Below are 24,322 nucleotides of genomic sequence, written 5' to 3'. Positions count from 1 at the left end.
AAACTTGCAATATTTCTTGCTGAACAAGATCAGGATCTTTTCCATTCTTCCAAGGATCTTATTTTGGAATACTATTTTATTGTCCCAGCCTTATAATGAAATTTCTACTTTAATTTCATTTCATTTGGAAACTACTCCTTTTATCAACAAGAGTTAACAGCAATGTGGTAGGTATTCTTACATGGTTATCTCACTTAATCCTCGCTACATATTCTCTTATTTTGGACCCATTGTGCAGAAAAGAAAATGATGCCTGAAGTAACATGACTGAATTTCACACCTACAAAGTAAGCCATGCTTACTCCATGTTGTAGGTTGAATGTTTGCGTTCCCCCAAAATTCATACATTAAAATCTTACCCCCAAGGTGATAGTATTAGGAGGTGAGGCCTTTGGAAGGTGATAGGTCATGAAGGTGGAGCCCTCATGAATGGAATCAGTGCCCTTTTAAAAGAGGCCCATGAAAGATTTTTGCCTCTTTGGCCATTTGAGGACACAGGGAAAGACATCACCTATGAACCAGGAAGTAGCTCCTCAGTAGACATCAAATCTGCCAGCACCATTTAATTTGGACTTCCTAGCCTCTAGAACTGTGAGAAATAAATTTCTGTTGTTTGTAAGATATGCAGTCTGTGCTATTTTTGTTAGAGCAAATCAAACAGACTAAGACATTCCAGATCCTGCTTTCTGTTTTAAGATTTATATTCCTAAGGGTAGAAAGACTTGTAGATTTCTGGGCACCTGGGTGGCTCAGTCGGATAAGCATTTGACTTTTGATTTTGGTTCAGGTCATGATCTTTCAGTTTGTGAGATTAAGCCCCCCATCAGGATTTGTGCTGAGGGTACGGAGCCTGCTTGGGATTCTCTCTTTCTCTTTCTCTCTCTCTCTCTCCTGCCCCTCCCCTGCTCACATACACTCTCTATAAATAAATAAATAAGTAAATAAGTAAGTAAATAAATAAATAAATAATACAAAGAAAGGTTTGTAGATTTATTTTTTACTTACTTTGAAGCAAACATATTCCATGCTTTGCCCACAATCGTATCAAGTGGTTTTAGTAAGAACTGGCTATTGCTGACCAATGCTGCAGACTTCTCATATTTGCTAAATGCTCGCTGGGTTTTCCATACATTGAAAGCATTAACAGGCGCTAACCAAGAAGTATAGAGTGCTGGATCTTTAAATCCTCCTAGAGTAAAACAACATTAAGCCATTGTTCATACCATAAATCATTAATTTTGGAAACAAATTAATAAACAGATTTTTCTTATTTTAATATTTAACCAGAAATCTTTTGTTTTACCTATTTAAAACTAGTTTATAGTGCTTTTAGATAAATGACCCATAGTCATTGTAAAAAAAATAGTAGTAATTCACACCACTCAGAATTACACGCCAGAAGTACTAAGAAGAAAATTTAAGTCAATTGAACAGGTGAAATGTCACCATCCAGAGAAGATTGTGAACATTCTGTTGACCCTCTTGTGTATATAATTTTACACACACGCTGTTCTGTAATCTGTTTTCATTCACCAGTATGGTGTGAACCTCTTTTTCATGTCAATAAATATCACTCATATTTAAAGCCTTAGTATGTGAATATACCATAATTTATTTAACACATTTCCTACTGTTGGGCATTTAGGTTGTTTCCACATTTTTGTGTGAAAGATACTACAGTGAATATCTTTGCAAGAACACCTCTCTGTACCTATGTCATTTGTTGTGGGTAAATTTTTGGAAGTTTGATTACTTTATATATCCTCTTATTAATTCTCTTGATTTAGAATCTAAAATGAAGACTATGAAGAAAATGTTCTGAGGTAGGAGAAAGTATACCATCTGATGGACCTGAAATGATCTCTCTTTAGTTTTCACTTTTTTATCTAAGGTGCATTACAGGGACTAGATTATTTGGTCTTCTTTCTATCATAGCTAGAAGCAGCCAATTTGATACTGCTAAAATCATCAAATAAGGATAATACAAACCTGGAGATTCGCCATAGAAACAAACTAATAAGAGTACTGCTCTTTGAACCTCCTGAAAATTTTGTAACAAAATGCTTGTCACAGAGATCCTAGTTGTGCTACATTACCTGTTCTCCCCTTCTTTAGTAACAGAGCTCCCCAATTTTAACTGTGCTCATGACACCCATGCAGCTAGTTGTAGCACAAGATTCAGTCCCAATCAAAGCTATTCAACCATGAGTGTGGTGTGCGACCCTAGGAAAAGGCAGCATACCCTCCTTTGCTCATTCCTATGTGATTTGATGGCTGAAGCTCAAACAGATGTCTTGGACTATGAGGAGGAAGCCATGGGACACCCGGGTGGCTCAGTTGGCTGAGTGTCCTACTTTATCTCGGTCATGATCTCACGGTTTATGAATTCGGGCCACTTGTCAGGGTCTGTGCTGACAGCTCAGAGCCTGGAGCCCGCTTCAGATTCTGTCTCCCTCTCTCTGCCCTTCTCCTGCTTGCACCCTGTGTCTCTCCCTCTCAAAAATAAACATTAAAAAATAAAAAATAAAAAAAAACAAGAGGAGAAAGCCATAAGGTGAGGACAGAAAGAATTTAATCTATATCTTGTTTCAACCACTTCTATTTTTTGGTGTCCAGTTACATATTACTGATACAATGCTTACACTTTGCTACTAAAACAGTTATTATTTTCCTTTCTTTAAAAATAAATTCAGGGGGGAGGCTGGGTGGCTCAGTCGGTTGAGCGTCCAACTTCAGCTCAGGTCATGATCTCATGGTCTGTGAGTTTGAGCCCCGCATTGGGCTCTGTGATGACAGCTCAGAGCCTGGAGCCTGCTTCGGATCCTGTGTCTCCCTCTCTCTCTGCCCCTCCCCCACTCATGCTCTGTCTCTCTCTGCCAAAAATAAATAAACATTAAAAGAAATTTAAAAATAGATTCAGGGACTTCCTTTTTTCCTAAAATTTTTTATTTTTTTGAGAGAGTACAAGAGGGGGAGGGGCAGAGTGAGAGGGAGACACAGAATCTGAAGCAAGGTTCCAGGCTCCAGCTGTCCACACAGAACCTAACATTGGGCTCGAACTCATGAGATCATGACCTAAGCCAAAGTCCAATGCTTAACTGACTGAGCCACTCAGGCACCCCAGGGGAGGAACTTCCTTTAAAAAACAAACAAACAAACAAACAAAAAAACGTGTACCACGTATATGAGCAAAATGTACATCTTAATTTTCACCTTAACTTCTGCTTACCCAGATCTGCACTATGCACATCTTTCCCACGAAGGATGACCAAGTTAGCAATGGAAGTGTTAAAATGAAGCTCCCTGTTGAGAGACACTTTACCAAGAGTAGGAAGTCCTGATAAAGGAGGCCGAACCTGCCAATCAATACCTACCAAAGGAAAAAAAGCAAGAAATTTTATAAATCACTTTGAGCAACAAGAGAAAGATGTATTATGGCAGGTATATTTTACATATATTTTTATTTGATAAGTAAAAAAAATTTTTTTTAATGTTTTTATTTATTTTTGAGAGAGAGAGACAGAGCATGAGCAGGGGAGGGGCAGAGAGAGAGGGAGACACAGGATCTGAAGCAGGCTCCAGGCTCTGAGCTGTCAGCACAGAGCCCAATGCAGGGCTCAAACCCACCAACCGTGAATCATGACCTGAGTCCAAGTTGGACGCTTAACCGACTGAGCCACCCAGGCTCCCCAAAAGTCGTTTTTTTCTACTAAATGTTTAAAAATTTTTACCTGGTTGACCAAAATGATTCAAACTATTCAGTCCCAAGAAAGGGATGAAATACTCTGCATAGGGTGTTCAAGGATGGTGGTAGGTGCATACAATGGATTTCTTCTCAGGAATAAAAAGAAACTACTGATACACATAACAAACAACATGGACATATCTCAAGAGCATTATGCTAAGTGAAACGAGTTTGACTCAAAAAAATTACGTACTGGATGATTCCATTTATAGGACATTCTGAAATAGGCAAAACCATGGGAACAAAATTCAAATCAGTAGTTGCCAGAGGCTGGAGTGGAGGGAAGAGACTGCCTACAAAGGAGCATGAAGGAACTTTTTGGGATGATGGAAATACTCTATCTCAGTTGTCATAGAGGTTACTATAAGTTTGTCAAAATTCATAGAACTATACACCTAAAAAGGGTGAACTTTGCTCTATATGCCTGTATGAACAAACAAAATTCATACAAAAATGTTAAGGGATGTAGAAACACAAAACAAAAACAGGATTGAAAATTGACTGGTCATAGGGAAATATTAAGAAAATACTTTAAAAAGTTTTTTTTCTTAAATATTTATTTTTGAGAGAGTGAGTGCGAGCAGGGGAGGTGCAAAGAGAGAAGGGGACAGAGGATCCAAAGAGGGCTCTGCGCTGACAGCAGTGAGTCCAGTTCAGGGCTTGAACTCATGAACTGTGAGATCATTACCTGAGCTGAAGTTGGAAGTTCAAACAACCGAGCCACCCAAGTGCCCCTAAGAAAATACTCTTAAATTATACATAGGATAGGGATAAAATTCAGTGTTCATAACAGACTGATTTTCAGCAAACAGAGAAATACAACAAACCAAAAATTTTGGCATGCTGCACTCAGTAAGAAGACAAGCCAATTTAAGAATTAGAAAGATGTTTGAATAAACATTTCACCAAAAAAGATAATCAAACAACTCTACCAATCACATTAAAAGATGCTCAACATCACTGTCATTAGGAAAATGCAAATTGAGGGGCATGTGGTTGGTTCAGTCCGTTAAGTGTCTGACTCTTGATTTTGGCTTAGGTCAGGATCTCACAGTTTGTGATATCGAGCCCCACATTGGGCTCTGTGCTGACAGTGTGGAGTCAGCATGGGATTCTCTCACTCCCTCTCTCTATGCCCCTCCCCTGCTCTCTTTCTTTCCCAAAATAAATAAATAAACATTAAAAATGTAAATTGAGGGGCACCTGGGTGGCTCAGTAGGTTGAGTCCAATTTTGGCTCAGGTCACAGTCTCATGGTTCATGAGTTCGAGCCCTGTGTTGGGCTCTGTGCTGACAGCTCAGAGCCTGGAGCCTCTTCGGATTCTGTGTCTCCCTCTCTCTCTGCCCCTCTCCTGCTTGTGTTCTATCTGTCTCTCCCTCTCTCAAAAACAAATAAACATTAAAAATTAAAAAAAAAATGCAAACTGAAACCACAAGGAGACACTACTTCATACCTATTAGAATGGCTATAATCAAGAAGACTAACAATATCAGATGTTGGCAAGGATGTGGAAAAACTGAAACCCTCTTAAACTGTTGGTGGGAATGTAAATGGTGCAGCCACTTTGGAAGGGTTTAGCAGTTTTACAAAATGTTAAATACATACTTATCCTTTGACCCAGCAATGCTACTCCTAGGTATATAATCAAGAGATTGATGGGGTACCTGGGTGGCTCAGTCGGTTGAGCGTCTGCCTTTGGCTCAGGTTTGTGGGTCTGAGCCCCACATCAGGATTGCTACTCTCAGCACAGAACCCACTTTGAATCCTCTGCCTCCCTCTGTCTGCCCCTCCCCCACTTTCATTCTCTCTCAAAAATATTTAAAAAGTTAAAAAAAGATTAAAAACACATGTGTACACAAAAACTTGTACACAGATGCACACAGCAGTATTATTCCTAACAGATACAAAGTGAAAACAAGCCAAATGTCCAGTCAACTGTTGGACATCTAATTTTTTTTTAATTTTTTTTTTAACGTTTATTTATTTTGAGACAGAGAGAGATAGAGCATGAACGGGGGAGGGTCAGAGAGAGAGGGAGACACAGAATCTGAAACAGGCTCCAGGCTCTGAGCTGTCAGCACAGAGCCCGACGCGGGGCTCGAACCCACGAACTGCGAGATCGTGACCTGAGCTGAAGTCGGACGCTTAGCCGAGTGAGCCACCCAGGCGCCCCTCAACTGTTGGACATCTAAATAAAACGTCATATGTCCATCTGATGGAATACTATTCAGCAATACAACAAACAGATTGAACTACTGATACATACTACAATGTGGATGAACTTCAAAGACATTAAGTGAAAAAGATCAGGCCCAAAAGACTATTTATTGTATAATTTCATTTATATGATATGTCCAAAATAGGCAGATCTGTAAAGACAGAAAGCACACCAGTGGTCATTTGGGACGGGGGGTAAAAATGGGAGCTGACTCCAAAATGAATACAAGGAACTTTCTGGAGTGATGGAAACGTTCTACAGTTGGCCTGTGATAATGATTGCACAACTCTGCAAAGTTATGAAAAAAATCACTGAATTGTACACTTATCATAGGTGTATGTGGTATATAAATCACACCTCAGTAAAAATATTTAAAAATTTATGACACGCTGGGGCACCTGGGTGGCTCGTTGGTTGAGCGTCAGACTTCGGCTCAGGTCATGATCTCACAGTTTGTGGGTTTGAGCCCCGCATTGGGCTCTGTGCTGACAGCTCAGAGCCTGGAGCCTGCTTCAGATTCTGTCTCCCTCTCTCTCTGCCCCTCCCCACTGACACTCGGTTTCTCGCTCTCAAAAATAAATAAAAAATTTAAAAAATTAAAAAAAAATTTATGACATGCTATAGAAGCTGTACTTGTTAGATAATTCATCACTCTTTATTACTCAGAAATAAAAGGTAATAAACTCTATCTAAAAGTTACAAAAAGAAAAAAGAAATGAAGCCATTCTAAAGTTAGGCCCTTGAAAAATTAATGTTCAAAAGTGAAAAGGGGGAAAAAAAAAGTGAGAAGGGAAAAGTTAAGCAAATAAAATTTAAAATGAGAAGAGAAGTAACCAAAAAAAAGCATTATCGGAAATAAAAATAAATCCAGATGGGTTAAAAAATTTAAATATTAAATATAAAACTATAAAAAATGCTGGAAAATACTAAGGAATATTTTATATCTCGGGCAAAGCTCAGAATCTATAACATAGGAAGATATATGGGTTTGCTGACATAAAAATGTAAAACCTCCATATGATGAAAAATACCACACAAAAGACAAAAATGATGGACAAAAATACTTGAAACCCATGTGACAAAAAAGGGTATAAATCCATAATATTATTTTCCTTCCATCTAAGACACCACTGATTATAAGAAAAAAGATTATCAAATTATGTCAATTATTCACTTAGATTATTAAATTTTATACTTATTGAAATAGTTCTTTTAGAGTAAATTAGGTTTGGATTTTTAAAAATTAGATCATTCTTGAACATCCATAAAAAATATATGTAACAAAATAAATTGGTTAAAGTTTTCCTAAAATGTTTTCACATTCAGTGGCTTTATCACTTTTGACTCAGCATTAATGATGCCAATGTTTTTCACCCATTATTATTCTCTGTCCCTCCAGAACATCTTTAAGGGAATCCATGAAAACACTAAGTCACTGGCTCCTAAATTAGCTTTCCTATCCTGTGGAGCACCACTGCCTTTGACTCCTGATCAAGGAATATTGTTAAACTTGTCTGTTCAGCATGATTAACTGCCTCTTCTGTACTGTAGCATAAAACTAAAGGTTTATTTTCTAGAGAGGATATGATTGAGGGTCTCTGGTCTGGAGAACACAAGGCAGAGTTAAGGGTAAGGAACTAGATCAAGCAAAACTCAGAAAAACCATGACCCCTCTCCTCCCCTCTCCCTAGAACACTTGGGCTTTGCCTAAACCTTCTGAACAGAAAATTCAACACAGGAGACAGGCAAAGAGAATATCCAGGATGACAAGTGTACCCTGGTTACAGAGGGCAAAAAGTCCAGATTAAAGCAGAGCAGATGGCTTTAGGAGAGATTTCTTAAAGAAGATGAAACTGATACAATATTTGAACTTATCAAGAAAAAAATTCAGGGTACCTTGGTGGCTCAGTCAACTGAACATCCAACTCTTGGTTTTGGCTCACAGTTAGTGATTTCGAGCTCCACATCAGGCTCTGTATTGACAGTGGAGAGCCTACTTGGGATTCTCTGTCTCCCTCTCTTTCTCTCTGCCCCTTCCATGGTCATGCTCTCTCTCACTCAAAAATAAATAAACATTGTTTAAAAAAGTTCTTGGGGTATTTCTAATACACAACTATATTTGAAAACCATATTTAAAAAAAAATATTAGGGATGCCTAGCTGGCTCAGTGAGTGGAGCATGTGACTATCATGGGGATGTAAGCTTGAGCCCCATGTCGGATATAGAGATTACTTAAAAAAAGTAAAAGAACATCTTTTTTTTTTAAATTTTTTTTTTTTAACATTTATTTATTTTTGAGACAGCATGAACGGGGGAGGGGCAGAGAGAGAAGGAGACACAGAATCGGAAGCAGGCTCCAGGCTCTGGGCCATCAGCCCAGAACCTGACGCGGGACTCGAACTCACGGACCGCAAGATCGTGACCTGAGCTGAAGTCGGACGCTCAACCGACTGAGCCACCCAGGCGCCCCTCAAAATAAATAAACTTTAAAAAAATAAAAAGGGACATTTGGGTCACTCAGTTGGTTAAGCGTCTGACTTCAGCTCAGGTCATGATCTCATGGTTCATGAGTTCGAGCCCCGTGTAGGGCTCTGTGCTGATAGCTCAGAGCCTGGAGCCTGCTTCGGATTCTGTCTCCCTCTCTCTCTGTCCCTCCGCCACTTGCCTTCTGTCTTTCTCTCTCTCTCAAATATATATAAACATTAAAAAATAAATAAAATAAATAAAACTAAAACTAAAAAAAAAAATAATAAAAAAGATGGCATGTGACTTCCAAAGCTAAGTCATAAAAGACACTGTAACTTCTGCCTGGCCCCCTCTGGGATCACTCATTCCTTCTGTTGCTAGGACATATGGAAACAGATAAATGGCTGATAGTGATATTAATAGGGTCAATCTTCAGATGGAGTCGTCTGGTAATATACAAAGATTTTTAAAGCTATTTGTTTCAACCTGGTTAGTACATAAATATATTTATTCATATATCTTCACATATATGAAGATATTTATATGTTCAAAGCTCTACCTATAACTATGAAGAAATGTTGATACTCAGAGTCCCACATGAGAAAATGACTAAGCAAACTGTGTTTTACTGACCTAAGAGAGTTCAAAGCAGCATGTCTTCTACTATACTCTGAGAAACAGTGTGTTCCTTGAGATATTAACAGGTATTACTAGAAAAACGGGTACTGAGGCCAAAAAATTGGGGAAGCATTACTTTAAGATGTGAACTTCCTATTTATCTTCAAACCTCAGACACTATAATCTAAAATCTATAAGGTTTCACTAGTAAGTAAATGTAGAAGAAATCCACTTTCATATTATTGAAACCTAAATTGTTGTTATTTGTGGTAAAATATATGCTACTAAAATAATACATAGTGGTGATTTCTAGTTAGACATGACAGACTGAACATCAGCTTGTCATAAACAAGAAAAAAGGGAAGAGAAGAGGAGACAATAGCAAAAAAACTTTGGAATCTGGAAAGCAAATGAATCAGTGGTGACTGACTTAGCAAGCAGGGGAAGCTTAGAATGTCTGCCCACAGTGGAGAGGTCCTGGGAGCAGGACAGCCACTTCTAAAAGAGGAGGAAACAAGAGGATTTAGTTAAAAATCTGTATGAGGGGCACCTGGATGGCTCAGTTGGTGGAGCATCTGCCCAATTTCACCTCAGTTCATGATCTCACGGTTCATGAGTTTAAGCCCCACATCGGGCTTGCTGCTGTCAGCACAGAGCCCACTTTGGATCCTGTGTCCCCTATTTCTCTCTGCCCCTCCCCTCCCCCTCTCCTACTCATGCTCTCTCTCAAAAATAAAATAAACTTAAAAATAAATAAATAAAAATAAAAAATCTGTATGAGAAGTGGTGAGAACCCTAGACCCTTCCCCACTCCCTGCAGCAGAGGGAGTGCCCCCCCTTCATCCTAAAAGGCTTCTGCTCCAGAAAGGCTAAACCAGTCAGGCTCTGGCCTCAGTAAAACTACCTGCTGGGCCCTACGTTCCAGGCTCTGAAGGTACAACAGTAAACAAAACAGAATCCCTGCCCTAATAAAGCTTACATTCTACTAAACTCAATGGGAGATCCACATTAAGGAATTACAGAATTCCAGGGACAAAAAGGAAATCCTAAAAGATCCAAGAGAAAACAAAACAGGATTAGGAATCAGATTGATGTGAGACTTCTCGTGTGTGTGTGTGTGTGTGTGTGTGTGTGTGTGTGTGTGTATAGCAGTGGTATAAGAAGATTCAATTCTCAATTTCACATTAGGAAGGCAATTGGTAATATCTAAACCTAGAACACAAAACAAGTAATAATATAAGCAAGATACTTAGAAATATGGAGGCAAATTCCAGAAGAGACAGCCAAAACCATTGACAGTATTTTCATCTGGGTAGTGGGGAAGTATAGGCCAGGGAGCTGCTCTTTTCCTCATTATAAATACATACTGGACAATTACTTGGCTTTATCTAAAAAAATTGAGATATGATTTACATACAATGCAAAGTAAAGATATAAGTATACACTTAGATGAGTTTTGACTATTTGATTTTTTTTAAGTTTATTTATTTATTTTGAGAGAGAGAGAGTGTGTGTGCACAAGCTGAAGAGGGGCAAAGAGAGAGAGAGAGAAAAAGAGAGAGAGAGAGAGAGAGAGAATCCTAAGCAGGCTTGGTGCTGTCGACGAGAGGCTCATCTCACAAACCGTGAGATCATGACCTGAGCTGAAATCAAGAATCAGATGCTTAACCAAGTGAGCCACCCAGGCGCCCCTTGACTATTTGATTAAAAAAAATTTTTTTTAATATTTATTTATTTTTGAAAGAGACAGAGCATGAGTGGGGGAAGGGCAGGGAGCGAGGGAGACACAGAATCTGAAGCAGGCTCCAGGCTCCAAGCTGTCAGCAACAGAACCTGATGTGGGGCTCGAATTCACCAACTGTGAGATCGTGACCTGGGCCAAAGTTGGATGCTTAACTGACTAAGCCACCCAGGCACCCCAGGCTATTTGATCTTTTAAAAAAATTTTTTTTCTCTTAATGTTCACTTATTTTTGAGAGAGAAAGACAGAGAGACAGAGGTCCAAGTAGGGGAGGGTCAGAGAGAGACAGAGACACAGAATCTGAAGCAGTCTCCAGGCTCTGAGCTGTCAGCACAGAGCCCAACATAGTGCTCGAACTCACAAACTGTGAGATCATGACCTGAGGTGAAGTCGGACGCTTAACCAACTGAGCCACCCATGTGCCCCTGATTTTTTAAATATTATGTTCATATATTACTTTGATAAAAATAAAATAAAATAGGGGCACCTGGCTGGCTCGGTCAATTGAGTGTGCAACTCTTGACCTCAGAGTAATGAGTGCGAGCTCCCTGTTGGGTACAGAGATTACTAAAAATCAATCAATCAACAAAACTTAAAAAAATGTTAAACTCCTCTGAAAATTTTTTTCATTTTTGGTTAATGAAACTGTGCAGTGATTAAGCAGTCCTCCTGGGATGTCCTGGTAAGTTTTTGCAGGAACCTCCCTGACCAGAAGTCACCATTATTTCAACTCACCCAAGCCAGTTTATACTGAGAACTCCAGTGCAGGCTCTTTTCCCAGTTTGTGGCTTGCATGTTTTTAAAATACCCGTTACTGGGGCGCCTGGGTGGCTCAGTTGGTTGGGCGGCCGACTTCGGCTCAGGTCATGATCTCGCGATCTGTGAGTTCGAGCCCCGCGTCGGGCTCTGTGCTGACAGCTCAGAGCCTGGAGCCTGTTTCAGATTCTGTGTCTCCCTCTCTCTGACCCTCCCCCGTTCATGCTCTGTCTCTCTGTGTCTCAAAAATAAATAAACGTTAAAAAAAATAATAATAAATTAATTAAAAAAAAATAAAATAAAATACCCGTTACCTTCTTCCATTTTCGAATTAGAAATGAGCATCTGTCTCAGGTGCTTGAGGAGGCCAGCCCAAGTAAACGTACTGTAAGGCAGTGAGTTCTCAGACATCTGAGGAATGTTACGAATACCCAGCATCTTGAATTCAGGATGGGGGACTAAATTCTCCATTAACTCTCCTGTAAAGAAAAAACCTGGACTGAATTTTTAAATTCCACAATGTTTCCATTGACCCTTACACAACTATGGTTAGATGGTTTGGGGGGCCAAATATGTTTTCTCCACCAAGGCCAGAATTGCTTAAATTTAAAAATGTAAACAAAATTTCAGAGACAATGTCTATTTCAGATCACATATTTGCTTCATTTTGGCACCTATTTTAGCTTGAGTGAGAAAACATACTTTGACAAAAAGGAAACAAGAATGTAGAAGCTAAGAAACTGGAAATATGAACAAAATATGTAGCTACACCCCAGGAATCTAAGTGAGCATCAGAGCTAATATGCTTTTATCATCATTCATATCCACTAAATATTCCTTTAGAAAATTTTCTAGATCTCTTATTTATTTTATCTGATTAAAGGATAAGCAGGGCATGTTAAAGCAAATTCTACTAGGGAAAAAAGACAAGATTAGTGATTCCTGAAGACAGGAATACACCTATCTTTAGAAACATATTTGTAATGAAACAGGACTATGGAAAAAAAGCTAATTTGTTTTGCATTCAGAGCTGTTTTATATATTTTTGGGAAAAAACTTGAGAAAAATATATTATTATAACAACATGAAATATAAATTTTGTAACACTGAGTGCAAACTCATCCTATATCCTAAAGAAAAGAACAAATTTTGACACAAACATCTACAAAGTTTTGCACAAATTGATCTTATGACTAGTGGACTTTCCTCTAAACATGAATCTTTTTTTTTTTTTTAATGTTTATTCATTTTGAGATGTGCACTAGGGAGCGCACAAGTGGGGGAGGGGCACAGAGAAGGAAACAGAATCCCAAGCAGGCTCTGCACCATCACAGCAGAGCCTGATGTGGGGCTCGAATTCACAAACTGTGAGATCATGACCTGAGCTGTGATCAAGAGTTGGATGCTTAACTGACTGCACCACCCAGGCACCCCTGAACATAAGAGTCCTTTAATGCAAAATACCTACAGCTGAATTTTATTGCATAGCACAAACAATAGTCAACAAATATAGCCTGAGCACTGACACATGAATGATCATTCTTTAGAAAGGTAATTAATGATCTACCTTTAAATTTTTTTATTTATTTTTATTTTTTTGAGAGTGAGAGAAAGAGCAAAGGAGGAGCAGAGGAGGGGGAGGGAGAGAATCCCAAGCAGGCTCCATACTCAGCACGGAGCCTGACATGGAGCTCTATCTCAGGACCCTGAGATCATGAACTGAGCTGAAATCTAGAATTGGATGCTCAAGCAACTGAGCCACCCAGCCTCCCCAACACATGAATTATTAACGGTCACAATCTACTTTTCCCTCCAGCCTTCTTGTTTACCTACTCTCATTTTTAACCATGCCAAGGCCTTGTTAAGACCCTATTATGGACTGAAGGTTTGTTCCCCCCTCAAATTCATATATTTGAAATCCTAACCCCCAAGATGATGTTATGGTAAGGGTGGAACCCTCAGAAATGGGATTAGTGCCCTTCTAAAAGGGGCCCCACAGAACTCTCTAGCACCCCCTGCCATGTGAGGACACAGTGAGAAGATGGCCATCTAAGAACCAAGAAGAAGGACCTCACCAGACACTGTACCTACTGGTGCCTTGATCTTGGACTTTGCAGCTTTCAGAACCATGAGAAACAATGTTATGTTCTAAATAAGTTACTTAGTAAATAGCACTTTTGTTATAGCAACCTAAATGGACTAAGACAAACTAATCCATGGACCTCCTGCCTTCTCAGTCCATCAGTCTTCCCCTTGCTTCACTTCTTTTCTAACCCAGCTATTTGCCTCTGTCTCTTCATCAAATCTTCTTAAGTGAAAGTCCAATCTTGGACCAGCCCCACTCCTCACATTCTCTGTTGCTGTCAGAGCATTGCTGTAGAAAGTCACCCCACATCACAGACTGGGGCCCCTCAGAATTTAGATGCCCACTAACGCTGATGCTTTGTTGTAAAGGTGACATCTCCTCAAACACCTGAATGGAGCCATGTGGGTATCTGAGGTCATTTATTACAGAGACTCTGAGGCACAACAGACATATCTGAGAAAAAGCATGGAGGCCAATGTGGCTAGAAGAGAGAGAGCAGGATATAAGGTCAAGAAAGCAATGGAAACCAGACAGAACAAAACAAAACCTTGCATGTGATTCCAATTACTTTGGCTTTAACTCTGGGTGAGATGGGAAACCTCTTGAAAGTTTTGAATAAGAGAGTAACAGGATCTAATGGGATTTAACCTTTTAGACAAGTAAAGCCAGAGTTCAGTCTGGCTGCTACACTTTATTTTATTTTATTTTTTTATTTTTTTTTTCAATGTTTATTTATTTTTGGGAGAGAGACAGAGCATGAACGGGGGAGGGGCAGAGAGAGAGGGAGACACAGAATCGGAAACAGGCTCCAGGCTCTGAGCCATCAGCCCAGAGCCTGACGCGGGGCTCGAACTCCCGGACCGCGAGATCGTGACCTGGCTGAAGTCGGACGCTTAACCGACTGCGCCACCCAGGCGCCCCTGGCTGCTACACTTTAGAAAAGGCTGTGGGCTGGCAAAGGTTGAAGCGGGAAGACCAGGTAAACTTCCAGCTAACTTATCACATGACATTTCCATTAAGATACGGCAAAGGCACCTCACACTCAACATGTTTAAGACCCACCTCTTTCTTTGCCCCATACTATGCCCCACAAACCAGATCTTTTTTTAGTGTCCCCAGATCCAGCAAACATCACTACAGACTACACTGTTTTGTAACCCAGGGCCCCATGACTTATGCTCTGCACCTCCCTTTCTGTCATTTTCCAGATCCAATCCATCATCTGGTCCTCTGCATTTTACTCCACCCCCAATTTCTCTCAAATCTATCCTCTTTATCTCAATGTGTTTAGTCCCATTTAGCAAGGACCTGTTATATGAGAGGCATTGTTCTGAGGATAGCAGACACAGTGGTGAGCAAGGTAGACAAGGTCTTACTTTCACAAAGCTTCTATTCTAGTGGTTAGAAACAAAGAACAGGGGCATCTGAGTGGCTCGGTTGGTTGAGTGTCCAACTCTTGATTTCCACTCAGGTCATGATCCCAGGGTTGTGGGATAGAGCCCCGCATCAAGCTCTGTGCTGAGCCTACTTAAGATCCTCCCTCTCTCTTTCTGCCCCTGTCCCATGCTGGTGTGTGCTCTCTCTCCCTCTTGAAAGAAAGAAAGAAAGAAAGAAAGAAAGAAAGAAAGAAAGAAAGAAAGAATAAAAGAGGTAATAAATGAACAAAACAATGTCAGAAAGTAATAAATGGTGGGAAGGAAACAAACAGGATGATATTATAGGTGCTCACTCCTCAAACAGGATCATGGAAGGCCATTTTAAGAAGGTAACAGTGAGCTGAGACTTGAAAGATGAAAGGGAAATGGTCAGGAGAATACTCCTGGTAGAGAGAGAAGGAAGTTAATGAGGACAGCAAGAACGGACACCCTGGTGAGAATGAGCTGGGCTATATGATACGTAATGAGGCCCCTGAGGCTCTGTTCATGAACAGGGGAGAATGGCAGAGAAGAAGGGAAACTGGAAGACAGAAGATAAACCACATACAATGGAGGCAATTATAGACTTTCCTGTAAGAAAACTGGATCTAAGATTTAAATTAAAAAAATTTTTTTTTAAGTTTATTTATTTATTTTGAGAAAGACAGAGACAGAGTGAGCAGGGGAGGGGCAGAGATAGAGGGAGAGAGAGGATCCCAAGCAGGCTCCACATCATCAGCACAGACCCCGATGCGGGCTTGAACCCATGAAACTGTGAGATCATGACATGAGCCGAAACAGAGAGTCGGATGCTTAACCGACTGAACCACCTAAGTGCCCCTAAAAAACTTTTTAAAAATATTTACTTTTGAGAGACAGAGAGACAGAGACAGAGAGAGAGACAGAGAGACAGAGAGAATGAACGGGGGAGGGGGAGCAAGAGAAGGGGACAGAGGATCTGAAGTGGGCTCTGTGCTGACAGCCCAATGCAGGGCTCAAACTCTTGAACCATGAAACCATGGGCTGAGCCAAAGTCAGATGCTTAACCGACTGAGCTACCCAGGTACCTCTGGATCTAAGATTAAAAAAAAAAAAAATTAAAAAAAAATTTTTTTTAACATTTATTCATTTTTGAGAGACAGAGTATGAGCAGGGAAGGGGCAGAGAGAGAGGGAGACACAGAATCTGAAGCAGGCTCCAGGCTCTGAGCTGTCAGCACAGAGCCTGACACGGGGCTCCAACTCACGAACTGCGAGATCATGATCTGAGCCGAAGTCGGACACTCAACCGACTGAGCCACCCAGGAGCCCCCCTCCCCCAATTTTTTTTAATCTTTATTTATTTGAGAGAGAGAGAGAGGATGAGTGGGGGAGGGGCAGAGAGAGAGGGAGACACCGAATCTCAAGCAGGCTCCAGGCTCCGAGTTGTCAGTACAGAGCCGGACGCGGGGCTCGAACTCACAAACTGTGAAATCATGACCTGAGCCAAAGTCAGATGCTTAACCAACTGAGCCACCCAGGCCCCTGCATCTAAGATTTTAAAACTGAGTAACTGAGGGAGTGAGAAAGAAATGAGCTTCTGGGGGAAAGCTCTCTGTTTTAGACACATTATGTTTGGGATGTCCATGAAATGTGTACATATAAATGTCATACAGGAAAAGGCTACTGGATATAGAAATCTGGAGCTTAGGGAATTGGTCAGAGTTGGAGATAAACCAGCAAGCTGGAGAATACAAATGGTGTTTAAAGCCATGGAACTAGGCCAGTTATCAGGGAGAGGGTCTAAGACCAGCATTTAGAGCTTGGGAAAAAGAAAAGGAGCCAAAGGAGGAGAAAAGAAGGGAATAAAAGGTATAGTCAGTGAGATAAAAGGAAAATGAGGAGAGGGCTGTCACAAAAGACAAAAGATTTGGAAGACCAAAGATCAGCCATGCCAAATTCTACTGATGGAAATGAGGACAACAAAGTGTCCACTAAATTTGGCAATGTGGACACACTTGTGACTTATAAAAAGCATTTTCAGAGACATGGTGGGGTAGAAACTAGATCAGAGGGGGTGAAGATGATGAGATGAGGAGGAGCTAATGACAGCAAGGACACACACCCTTGCGTTGTTTTAAAGAATAACAGAGGAATGGGTGCAATCACTTAGAGGTGATATCAAGGGAGGATTTTTTCAGTGTAAGAGATGCCCAAGAGTAGTTGTAATGGCAATAATCCAGGAAAGAGGCATAAGTTTATGACAGGGGAGGACGAGAGATGAGTGAAGAATTAAGTCCCTGAGAAGGGGGAGGGAATGGGACCCAGAAATTAAGCGAGAGAGCTGTCTTTGACAGGAGCAGGACACTTCTCCCACCGTGACACCAGGTGAAGTGCAAATTGTGAGGTGAAGTGCACAGTAAGGTTTGCACATAGTGGGGGAGTTTTTATTAATAACCATCTTTATTTTCTCAGTGCAGTTCAATGAGTTCAAACCACCAAAATCTCTGCAGGGAATGACTAGACCAGCCTACAGACTCACCTCTAATCAGCTATCCACAGAAGTCCAGTGGATTTTTCAAAAGGAAAAGTGATTATGTCACCAACCTGCTTAAAATCTTTCATCGGCTTCTCCCTATTCTTAGGGTAATGAGGAAGGCCTCTAAATGGCTTATGAGAATCTGTAAGGCCTACCCCTGCTCACCACTTTAGCCTTACCATTCTCTGTGCTACGGGGTCATGGGATTTCTATTTGATGTGCCAGGATTCCTTCTGCTGCAAGACCTCTGCCCATGCTGTTCCCTCCTCCTTCCCTTGGCTTAGTCATCTCCAAGTCCTTTCCAGCTTTTGGCTCAAGTGTTACTTTCTCAGGGCAGTCTTCCTTGTCCCTGCAGTCTAAGTCTGATTCCTTTGTGATACATTCTCTTGAAACTGGACTTCTTTCCTTCAGAGCACTTCAGAGTGCAGAGCACTTCAGAGACGCCTGGCTCAGTCAGTTAAGCATCCCACTCCTAACCTCAGTTTAGGTCATGCACGATTTCACAGTTGGTGAGTTCTTTAATTATACATTCTTGGTGTAATTTATTTGTTTAATGTCTTTCACATTTCACAGTGAACACAATGTCTGCATTGGCTCACATTGGATCCCCAACATTTAGCATAGTGCCTGGCACACAGTAGGAAGTCAATAAATATTGGTTGAATGAACAGATGTGCAATACAGTAAGTACTGTAGAATGCACAGAAATTAACAAGACATGTCTCCAAGGAAGTTGCACATTAGTAGGACTACATAATATGCACATGACAGAATTCCTCTCTAAGGAAACACATGGTGTTAGTTATAGTGGTAGCATCTGGGAAAGGGTGGGAAGGACACTTACTTTTGATTGCGTATTGTTTTTCACTTGTTGAATAGGTGTGCTGTTTGTGTTACTTTTAAAGATAAACAAACACACTTAAAGAAATAATAATGGTAAAAAATATTAAGTGATGTAAAAGAGATAGAGAATGCCTTAAAGTTCAGAAAAAGAGGGTTACTTTAGGTGAAGACCTCAGTATGAAAGCTTTACAGAAAAATTATCACTTGAATTGGGACACCGAAGGATGTATAAGGTTTTAATAGAGGTGAAGAAAGGAAGGAGGAAGCGATTTCTAAGGAGAAGGAACACTGAACAAAGGGACCTGGGCTGGAAAGCACCAGACTGAAGAGAGACAGTGCAGACAGGATGAAAAGTAGGTGGGGATCCATGCAGAGGAGACAGTAGGTAATGAAGCTAGAAAGTTAGGGTTCAGGGCATAATGTGGAGGCCAGGCGAAGGAATTCTGGCAAACCTGGCCATAGGATGAGCACGAGGGAGTACAAGAATTAGATCTGCACACTGGGGAGGCTCTGTTGCAGTAAGCTTGCAAGATGGACTGCAGGGGGATGAGGCAGGTACAGGAAGGAATGCAAGGTTAGGACCACCTTCAGATAGGAATGTTGATTAGATCTAAGCTCTGTTTTTATGCCAGAGACTGAGAGAGAGAGAGAGAGAGAGAGAGAGAGAGAGAGAGAGAGAGAGGAGGAATAGAAAGAGGCTAGTTTGCTTTGTGTTCAGGGAGAGTATGCAGTATTAGTTGAGAGATACTGGCACCCTGAGTGAATGTCAGAGAGATAGGGAAGTAGGGGGAAGAATGCAGGCAGATGGTAGAGAAGGCACCAACAGGTCTGAACATACTGATGGGATATGAGGACAGTGGGAGAAATCCAGGTGATAGAAACTTAGGAAGAGGGAGCAGGGGAGAGAGGACAGGGGAAAAAAAAGATGGATCTATTCAGAACATTCTAAACTTGAAGAAGCCAGAAGGCAACTAAAAAAATTGGGATAGGCAACTATTTGGGAAAGACATTAGGACCGAGAAGGCTATAGACTATGGAGTTATTTGCATCTAGATGATTTGGATTGATATGGCACCACTTGATGAATAAGCTGAAAAAAGAATGATGGGTTTCTTAATGGGGTGATGAAAATGATGGTTGTAGAACTTTGTGAATATGCTAAAAAATTGAATTGTAGGGACGCCTGGCTCAGTCGGTTAAGCATCCCACTCCTAACCTCAGTTTAGGTCATGCACGATTTCACAGTTGGTGAGTTCAAGCCCCACATTAGGCTCTTTGCTGATGGCGTGGAGCCTGCTTGAGATTCTCGTTCTCACTCTCTCTGCTCCTCCCCCACTTGTGCACTCGCTCTCTCTCTGTCTCTCAAAATAAATAAACTTTAATTTTTTTTTTTAATTTTTTTTTTCCACGTTTATTTATTTTTGGGACAGAGAGAGACAGAGCATGAACGGGGGAGGGTCAGAGAGAGGGAGACACAGAATCGGAAACAGGCTCCAGGCTCTGAGCCATCAGCCCAGAGCCTGACGCGGGGCTTGAACTCACGGACCGTGAGATCAGGACCTGGCTGAAGTCGGTCGCTTAACCGACTGCGCCACCCAGGCGCCCCACTTTAATTTTTTTTAATGTGTATTTATTTTTTGAGAGAGAGAGAGAGAGAGAGAGAGAGAGCGTGAGCAGGGGAAGAGATGAGAGAAGGGGAGACACAGAATCCGAAGCAGGCTCCAGGCTCAGAGCTGATAGCACAGTGCCCGACATGGGGCTCAAACTCATGAACCGCGAGATCACGACCTCAGCCGAAGTTGGACACTCAACCAACTGAACCACTCAGGTGCCCCAAAATAAACTTAAAAAAAAATTGAATTGTACATTTTAAATGAGTGAATTATATGGTGTGTGAATTATATCTCAAAGTTGCTGTAAAAAAAAAAAGAAGAAGAAAAGGATCCTGAAGAATAGAACCAATGCGCATCTATCACTTCAGAAATTTAGTAACTTCTCAAAACTTCCAACTATCTAGTTGGAGAGCTAGGTAGTTCTTCAGGAAGGTTTTTGAGATGAGGGAGATCTGAGTGTATCCTCAGACAGACGGGACAAGCCAGGGAGGAATAACTGAGGCTTTCAAAACGTAAGACTTTCATACAAGTTACATACAAGCGGACAAATACCTAATGGATTTCTTCTGTAGTGATATGAGCCTTCCATAGAATAAGTAGGTTGGAACACGCTTCCCAGCTGATGTGCAAGGACTTGGTTTATATCGGTAAAGGAGATTTGCTTGATGTTCATCAGTTTTGCACAGATCTTATGAACAGCATCATTTTCATGAACGAGGAGGGCATCTGAAGATCGGTACAAGTGAGAAAGAGTCAAAATGGAGTTGTAGTTCTGAACAATAACCTGGAGAGAAAAAGGTCAGAAATAAGAAAGGCAAAAGAAAAGAGCAATTACGAGGGTAGATTGTAAGGGCATTCTGCCTGGGTTCAAATCCCAGCTCTGTCACTTTTTAGCTATATGATCTTGAACAAGTTATATAATCTCTCCATGCTTCAGTTTTCTCATTTGTACAACAGGTGTAATAATTATATCAGCTCCTAGAGTTGTATGGATTAATGACAGAATGCAAGTAAAGCACTTAAAAGAGTGTCCTGTATATAGTAAGGGCTTAATAAACAGTGACTATTACTATCATACTTTCTTCCTACAGCGTTTCCTATAGTGACTTAACTCACCTCCATTTTAGAATTTCTCCTACTAGGCTGATCAACAAGAAACTAGCCTATATAGAAATTTCCTCTCAATGGAAAGAAAGGAAAATTCTTTGAAGGTTGGTAATGTCATGATGAACCCCCACATGTGGTCAAGGTCCCTCCTTTACATACTATATCCAGAGGGACTAACCCAGGAGTGGATTCCTAAGATGGTACTTTTGTGAACAATCCATTTAACTTTGCTTAAACCTTTCCAAATGAATGAGGTGTCCTTGTTTTAAAAATTCCAAAAAGTACCATACTGTATAATGAATGACTCCTGTTGTAGTAAATTAATATTTCCAAAGAAAGGGTAAAATCAATCTTTAACCTACACTTATTTCACTGCAAAGAACACAAAATATAAAATTTTCAATTAACATGTTCCTACCTCACCGGTTCCATAAGGCCATATAATCTGATTCATTTTCAAAGAGTTTGAGTAGTGATCTTGTAAATTCTGTGTAACGAAGGCTCCTAGACCTGATCCTGTGCCCCCAGCCATACTCATTATGATGAAAAAACCACTCAAACAGTCACATTTTTCCACTTCCTTCTGGATTAGGTTCATTATAGATTCTTCATGCCTGGGTCCATGAACAGAGTAACTACAACACAAAAGAAACAAATACAAACACCTTTCAGTTTACTCAGAAAGAGGCAATGCAGAGAGGAAGATATAGGATAGAGAAGGCTTTTTAAACCCATGGATGTGAACTAACTTTCATGAAAGGAACAGGGGCTCTGATCGACAAAATTTAAAATATACAAGTTAAAGGCGAATAGGATTGCGGGGAGAGTGAATTTACTGGGTACAGAAACTTATCTTTTACAGGTCATTCCTTTAGCTGAAGACTTCAATTACCAGATAGTTCTGCAAGTTTATGGTACAAAATAACATCCAACATTCATAATAATATTCCTAAAACAGTGGTTCTCAAACTTTGCTGCACATTTGAATCACCTAGGGAAGCTTTGAAAAGTTCCAATATCTGGGCTTTAGCCTAAACCAATTAAATCAAAATCTCTGGAAGTAAGAACCAGGCATTGGAATTTTCCAAAGAACCCCAGGACATACTACTGCTTTGCTGGGTTCCCTATTAGCTGGAATACCTGCCAGGTAAAGATACTGTTTTTTTTTTTAAGTTTGTTTATTTATTTTAAGAAACAGACAGAAAGAGATAGAGCGTGTGTGTCCATGCATGCACACGTGAGGGAGGGGCAGAGAGAGGTAGAGAGACAATTCCAAGCAGGCTCCATGCTGTCAGCACAGAGCCTGATGCAGGGCTTGATCTCACGAATTGTGAGACCATGACCTGAGCTGAAATCAAGAGTCAGACGTTTAACTGAGTGACCTGGGCACCCCAAAATATTTTTTAATGAGAAGTTAGTTGGCAGAACAACATGAAAAAGTAGAAAACCTTGCTGGCAAGAGATCCCTGGTTTCATCATTACCTGGACCTGAAGCACAGACATACATGAGACAGAATAAAGAGTTTCTTCTGGATGAAGTCACACTCTACATTAAAAAAAACTTTTTTTTTTTAAGTTTATTTATTTTTGAGAGAGAGAGACAGAGTACGAGCAGGAGAGGAGCAGAGAGAGAGAGAGAGAGAGAGAGAGAGAGAGAGGTACACAGAATCAGAAGCAGGATCCAGGTTCTGAGCTGTCAGCACAGAGCCTGATGCGGGGCTCAAACCCACGAACTGTGAGATCATGACCTGAGCCGAAGTTGGACGCTTATCCAACTGAGCCACCCAGGCGTCCCTACACTCTACATTTTAAAACAGCCATTTTAAAAAAAAAATTTTTTTTTCATGTTTATTTATTTTTTAGACAGAGAGAGACACAGCATGAATGGGGGAGGGCCAGAGAGAGAGGGAGACACAGAATCTGAAACAGGCTCCAGGCTCTGAGCTGTCAGCACAGAGCCCGACGCGGGGCTCGAACTTACAGACCGCAAGATCATGACCTGAGCCGAAGTCGGATGCTTAACCGACTGAGCCACCCAGGCACCCCTAAAACAGCCATTAAAAAAAAAAATTTTAACATTTATTCATTAAATGTTAACAGAGCGTGAGCAGGGGAGGGGCAAGGGACGGAGGGAGACACAGAATCTGAAGCAGGCTCTAGGCTCATAGGTATCAGCACAGAGCCCAACGTGGGCCTCGAACCTATGAACCTACGAACTGTGAGATCATGACCTGAGCCGAAGTCGGATGCTCAACCACTGAGCCACCCAGGTGCCCCTAAAACAGCAATTTCAAGATTATGTGCTTGGTATATTAACTGTACAGCTATAACTAAGCTGTCCAGGTAGCTGTATCTAAACTGGAAAACATGAGGAGTTACTCTTACCCATATGCCCAGTTGTTTCCAGAACCTTGTTTCTGACAGAAGCACGAATGCTGGCCATATTTCCATCGGCCAGACTGGGCAGCCTTTGATAGTGTTTGATTGATAACTTTAGGTTCCATATCAACAAGTACAGCCCGGGCAATGGGAACTAGAGAGAGAAGAAAAACCAAAAGAAAAATATTTCATAAGTCTTATTTGGGTTCTCGCAGAGAACAAATTTCTAGGTCCAAAAAAAGAAAAAAAAAATCTAAAGGTTGAGGATAGAAAGATCTGTCACACTGCTTAGAAACTGAAGTGGGCAGCACCAGGTATATGCAGACGGATCATAGTACTCAGCATTCTTTTTTCTTTTATTTTTCTTAAAAAAAATTTTTTTTTTCAACGTTTATTTATTTTTGGGACAGAGAGAGACAGAGCATGAACGGGGGAGGGGCAGAGAGAGAGGGAGACACAGAATCGGAAACAGGCTCCAGGCTCTGAGCCATCAGCCCAGAGCCCGACGCGGGGCTCGAACTCCCGGACTGCGAGATCGTGACCTGGCTGAAGTTGGACGCTTAACCGACTGCGCCACCCAGGCGCCCCTAAAAAAATTTTTTTAATGTTTTGTTCTATATTTGAGACAGAGAGAGAGACAAAGACAGAGAATGAGGAAGGGAGGGGCAGAGAGAGAGGGAGACACAGAATCCAAAGCAGGCTCCAGGGCCTGTGAGCACAGAGCCCAGTGCGGGGCTTGAACTCATGAACCGCAAGGTCATGAACTGGGATGAAGTCGGACGGTTAACCAACTGAGCCACCCAGGCATCCCTTTATGT

The 24,322-nt window shown here is 41.0% G+C and overlaps 1 protein-coding gene across 7 annotated transcripts in view; it reads right to left on the bottom strand.

The window, feature by feature from the left end:
- The window catches only part of TUBD1 (tubulin delta 1), a 31,039-nt gene that overhangs the window by 1,146 nt on the left and 5,571 nt on the right, over nucleotides 1–24,322 (bottom strand). For 5 of the 7 annotated variants that reach the window (XM_047831640.1, XM_047831639.1, XM_047831638.1 and 2 more), the window contains 6 exons: nucleotides 23,511–23,658; nucleotides 21,544–21,760; nucleotides 20,571–20,802; nucleotides 11,859–12,023; nucleotides 3,230–3,370; nucleotides 1,006–1,189 (listed from right to left, as the gene is read on the bottom strand). In XM_047831640.1, coding sequence (XP_047687596.1) covers nucleotides 1,006–1,189; nucleotides 3,230–3,370; nucleotides 11,859–12,023; nucleotides 20,571–20,802; nucleotides 21,544–21,760; nucleotides 23,511–23,658 — 1,087 coding nt within the window. Of the gene's footprint in view, nucleotides 1–1,005; nucleotides 1,190–3,229; nucleotides 3,371–11,858; nucleotides 12,024–20,570; nucleotides 20,803–21,543; nucleotides 21,761–23,510; nucleotides 23,659–24,322 lie in introns of those variants that run through there. The other 2 variants (XM_047831641.1, XM_047831642.1) reach the window with 2 other exon arrangements.

Source organism: Prionailurus viverrinus, chromosome E1 (genome assembly GCF_022837055.1).
Source record: "Prionailurus viverrinus isolate Anna chromosome E1, UM_Priviv_1.0, whole genome shotgun sequence".
NCBI lineage: Eukaryota > Metazoa > Chordata > Mammalia > Carnivora > Felidae > Prionailurus > Prionailurus viverrinus.
This window is presented reverse-complemented; position numbering and strand designations above follow the sequence as displayed.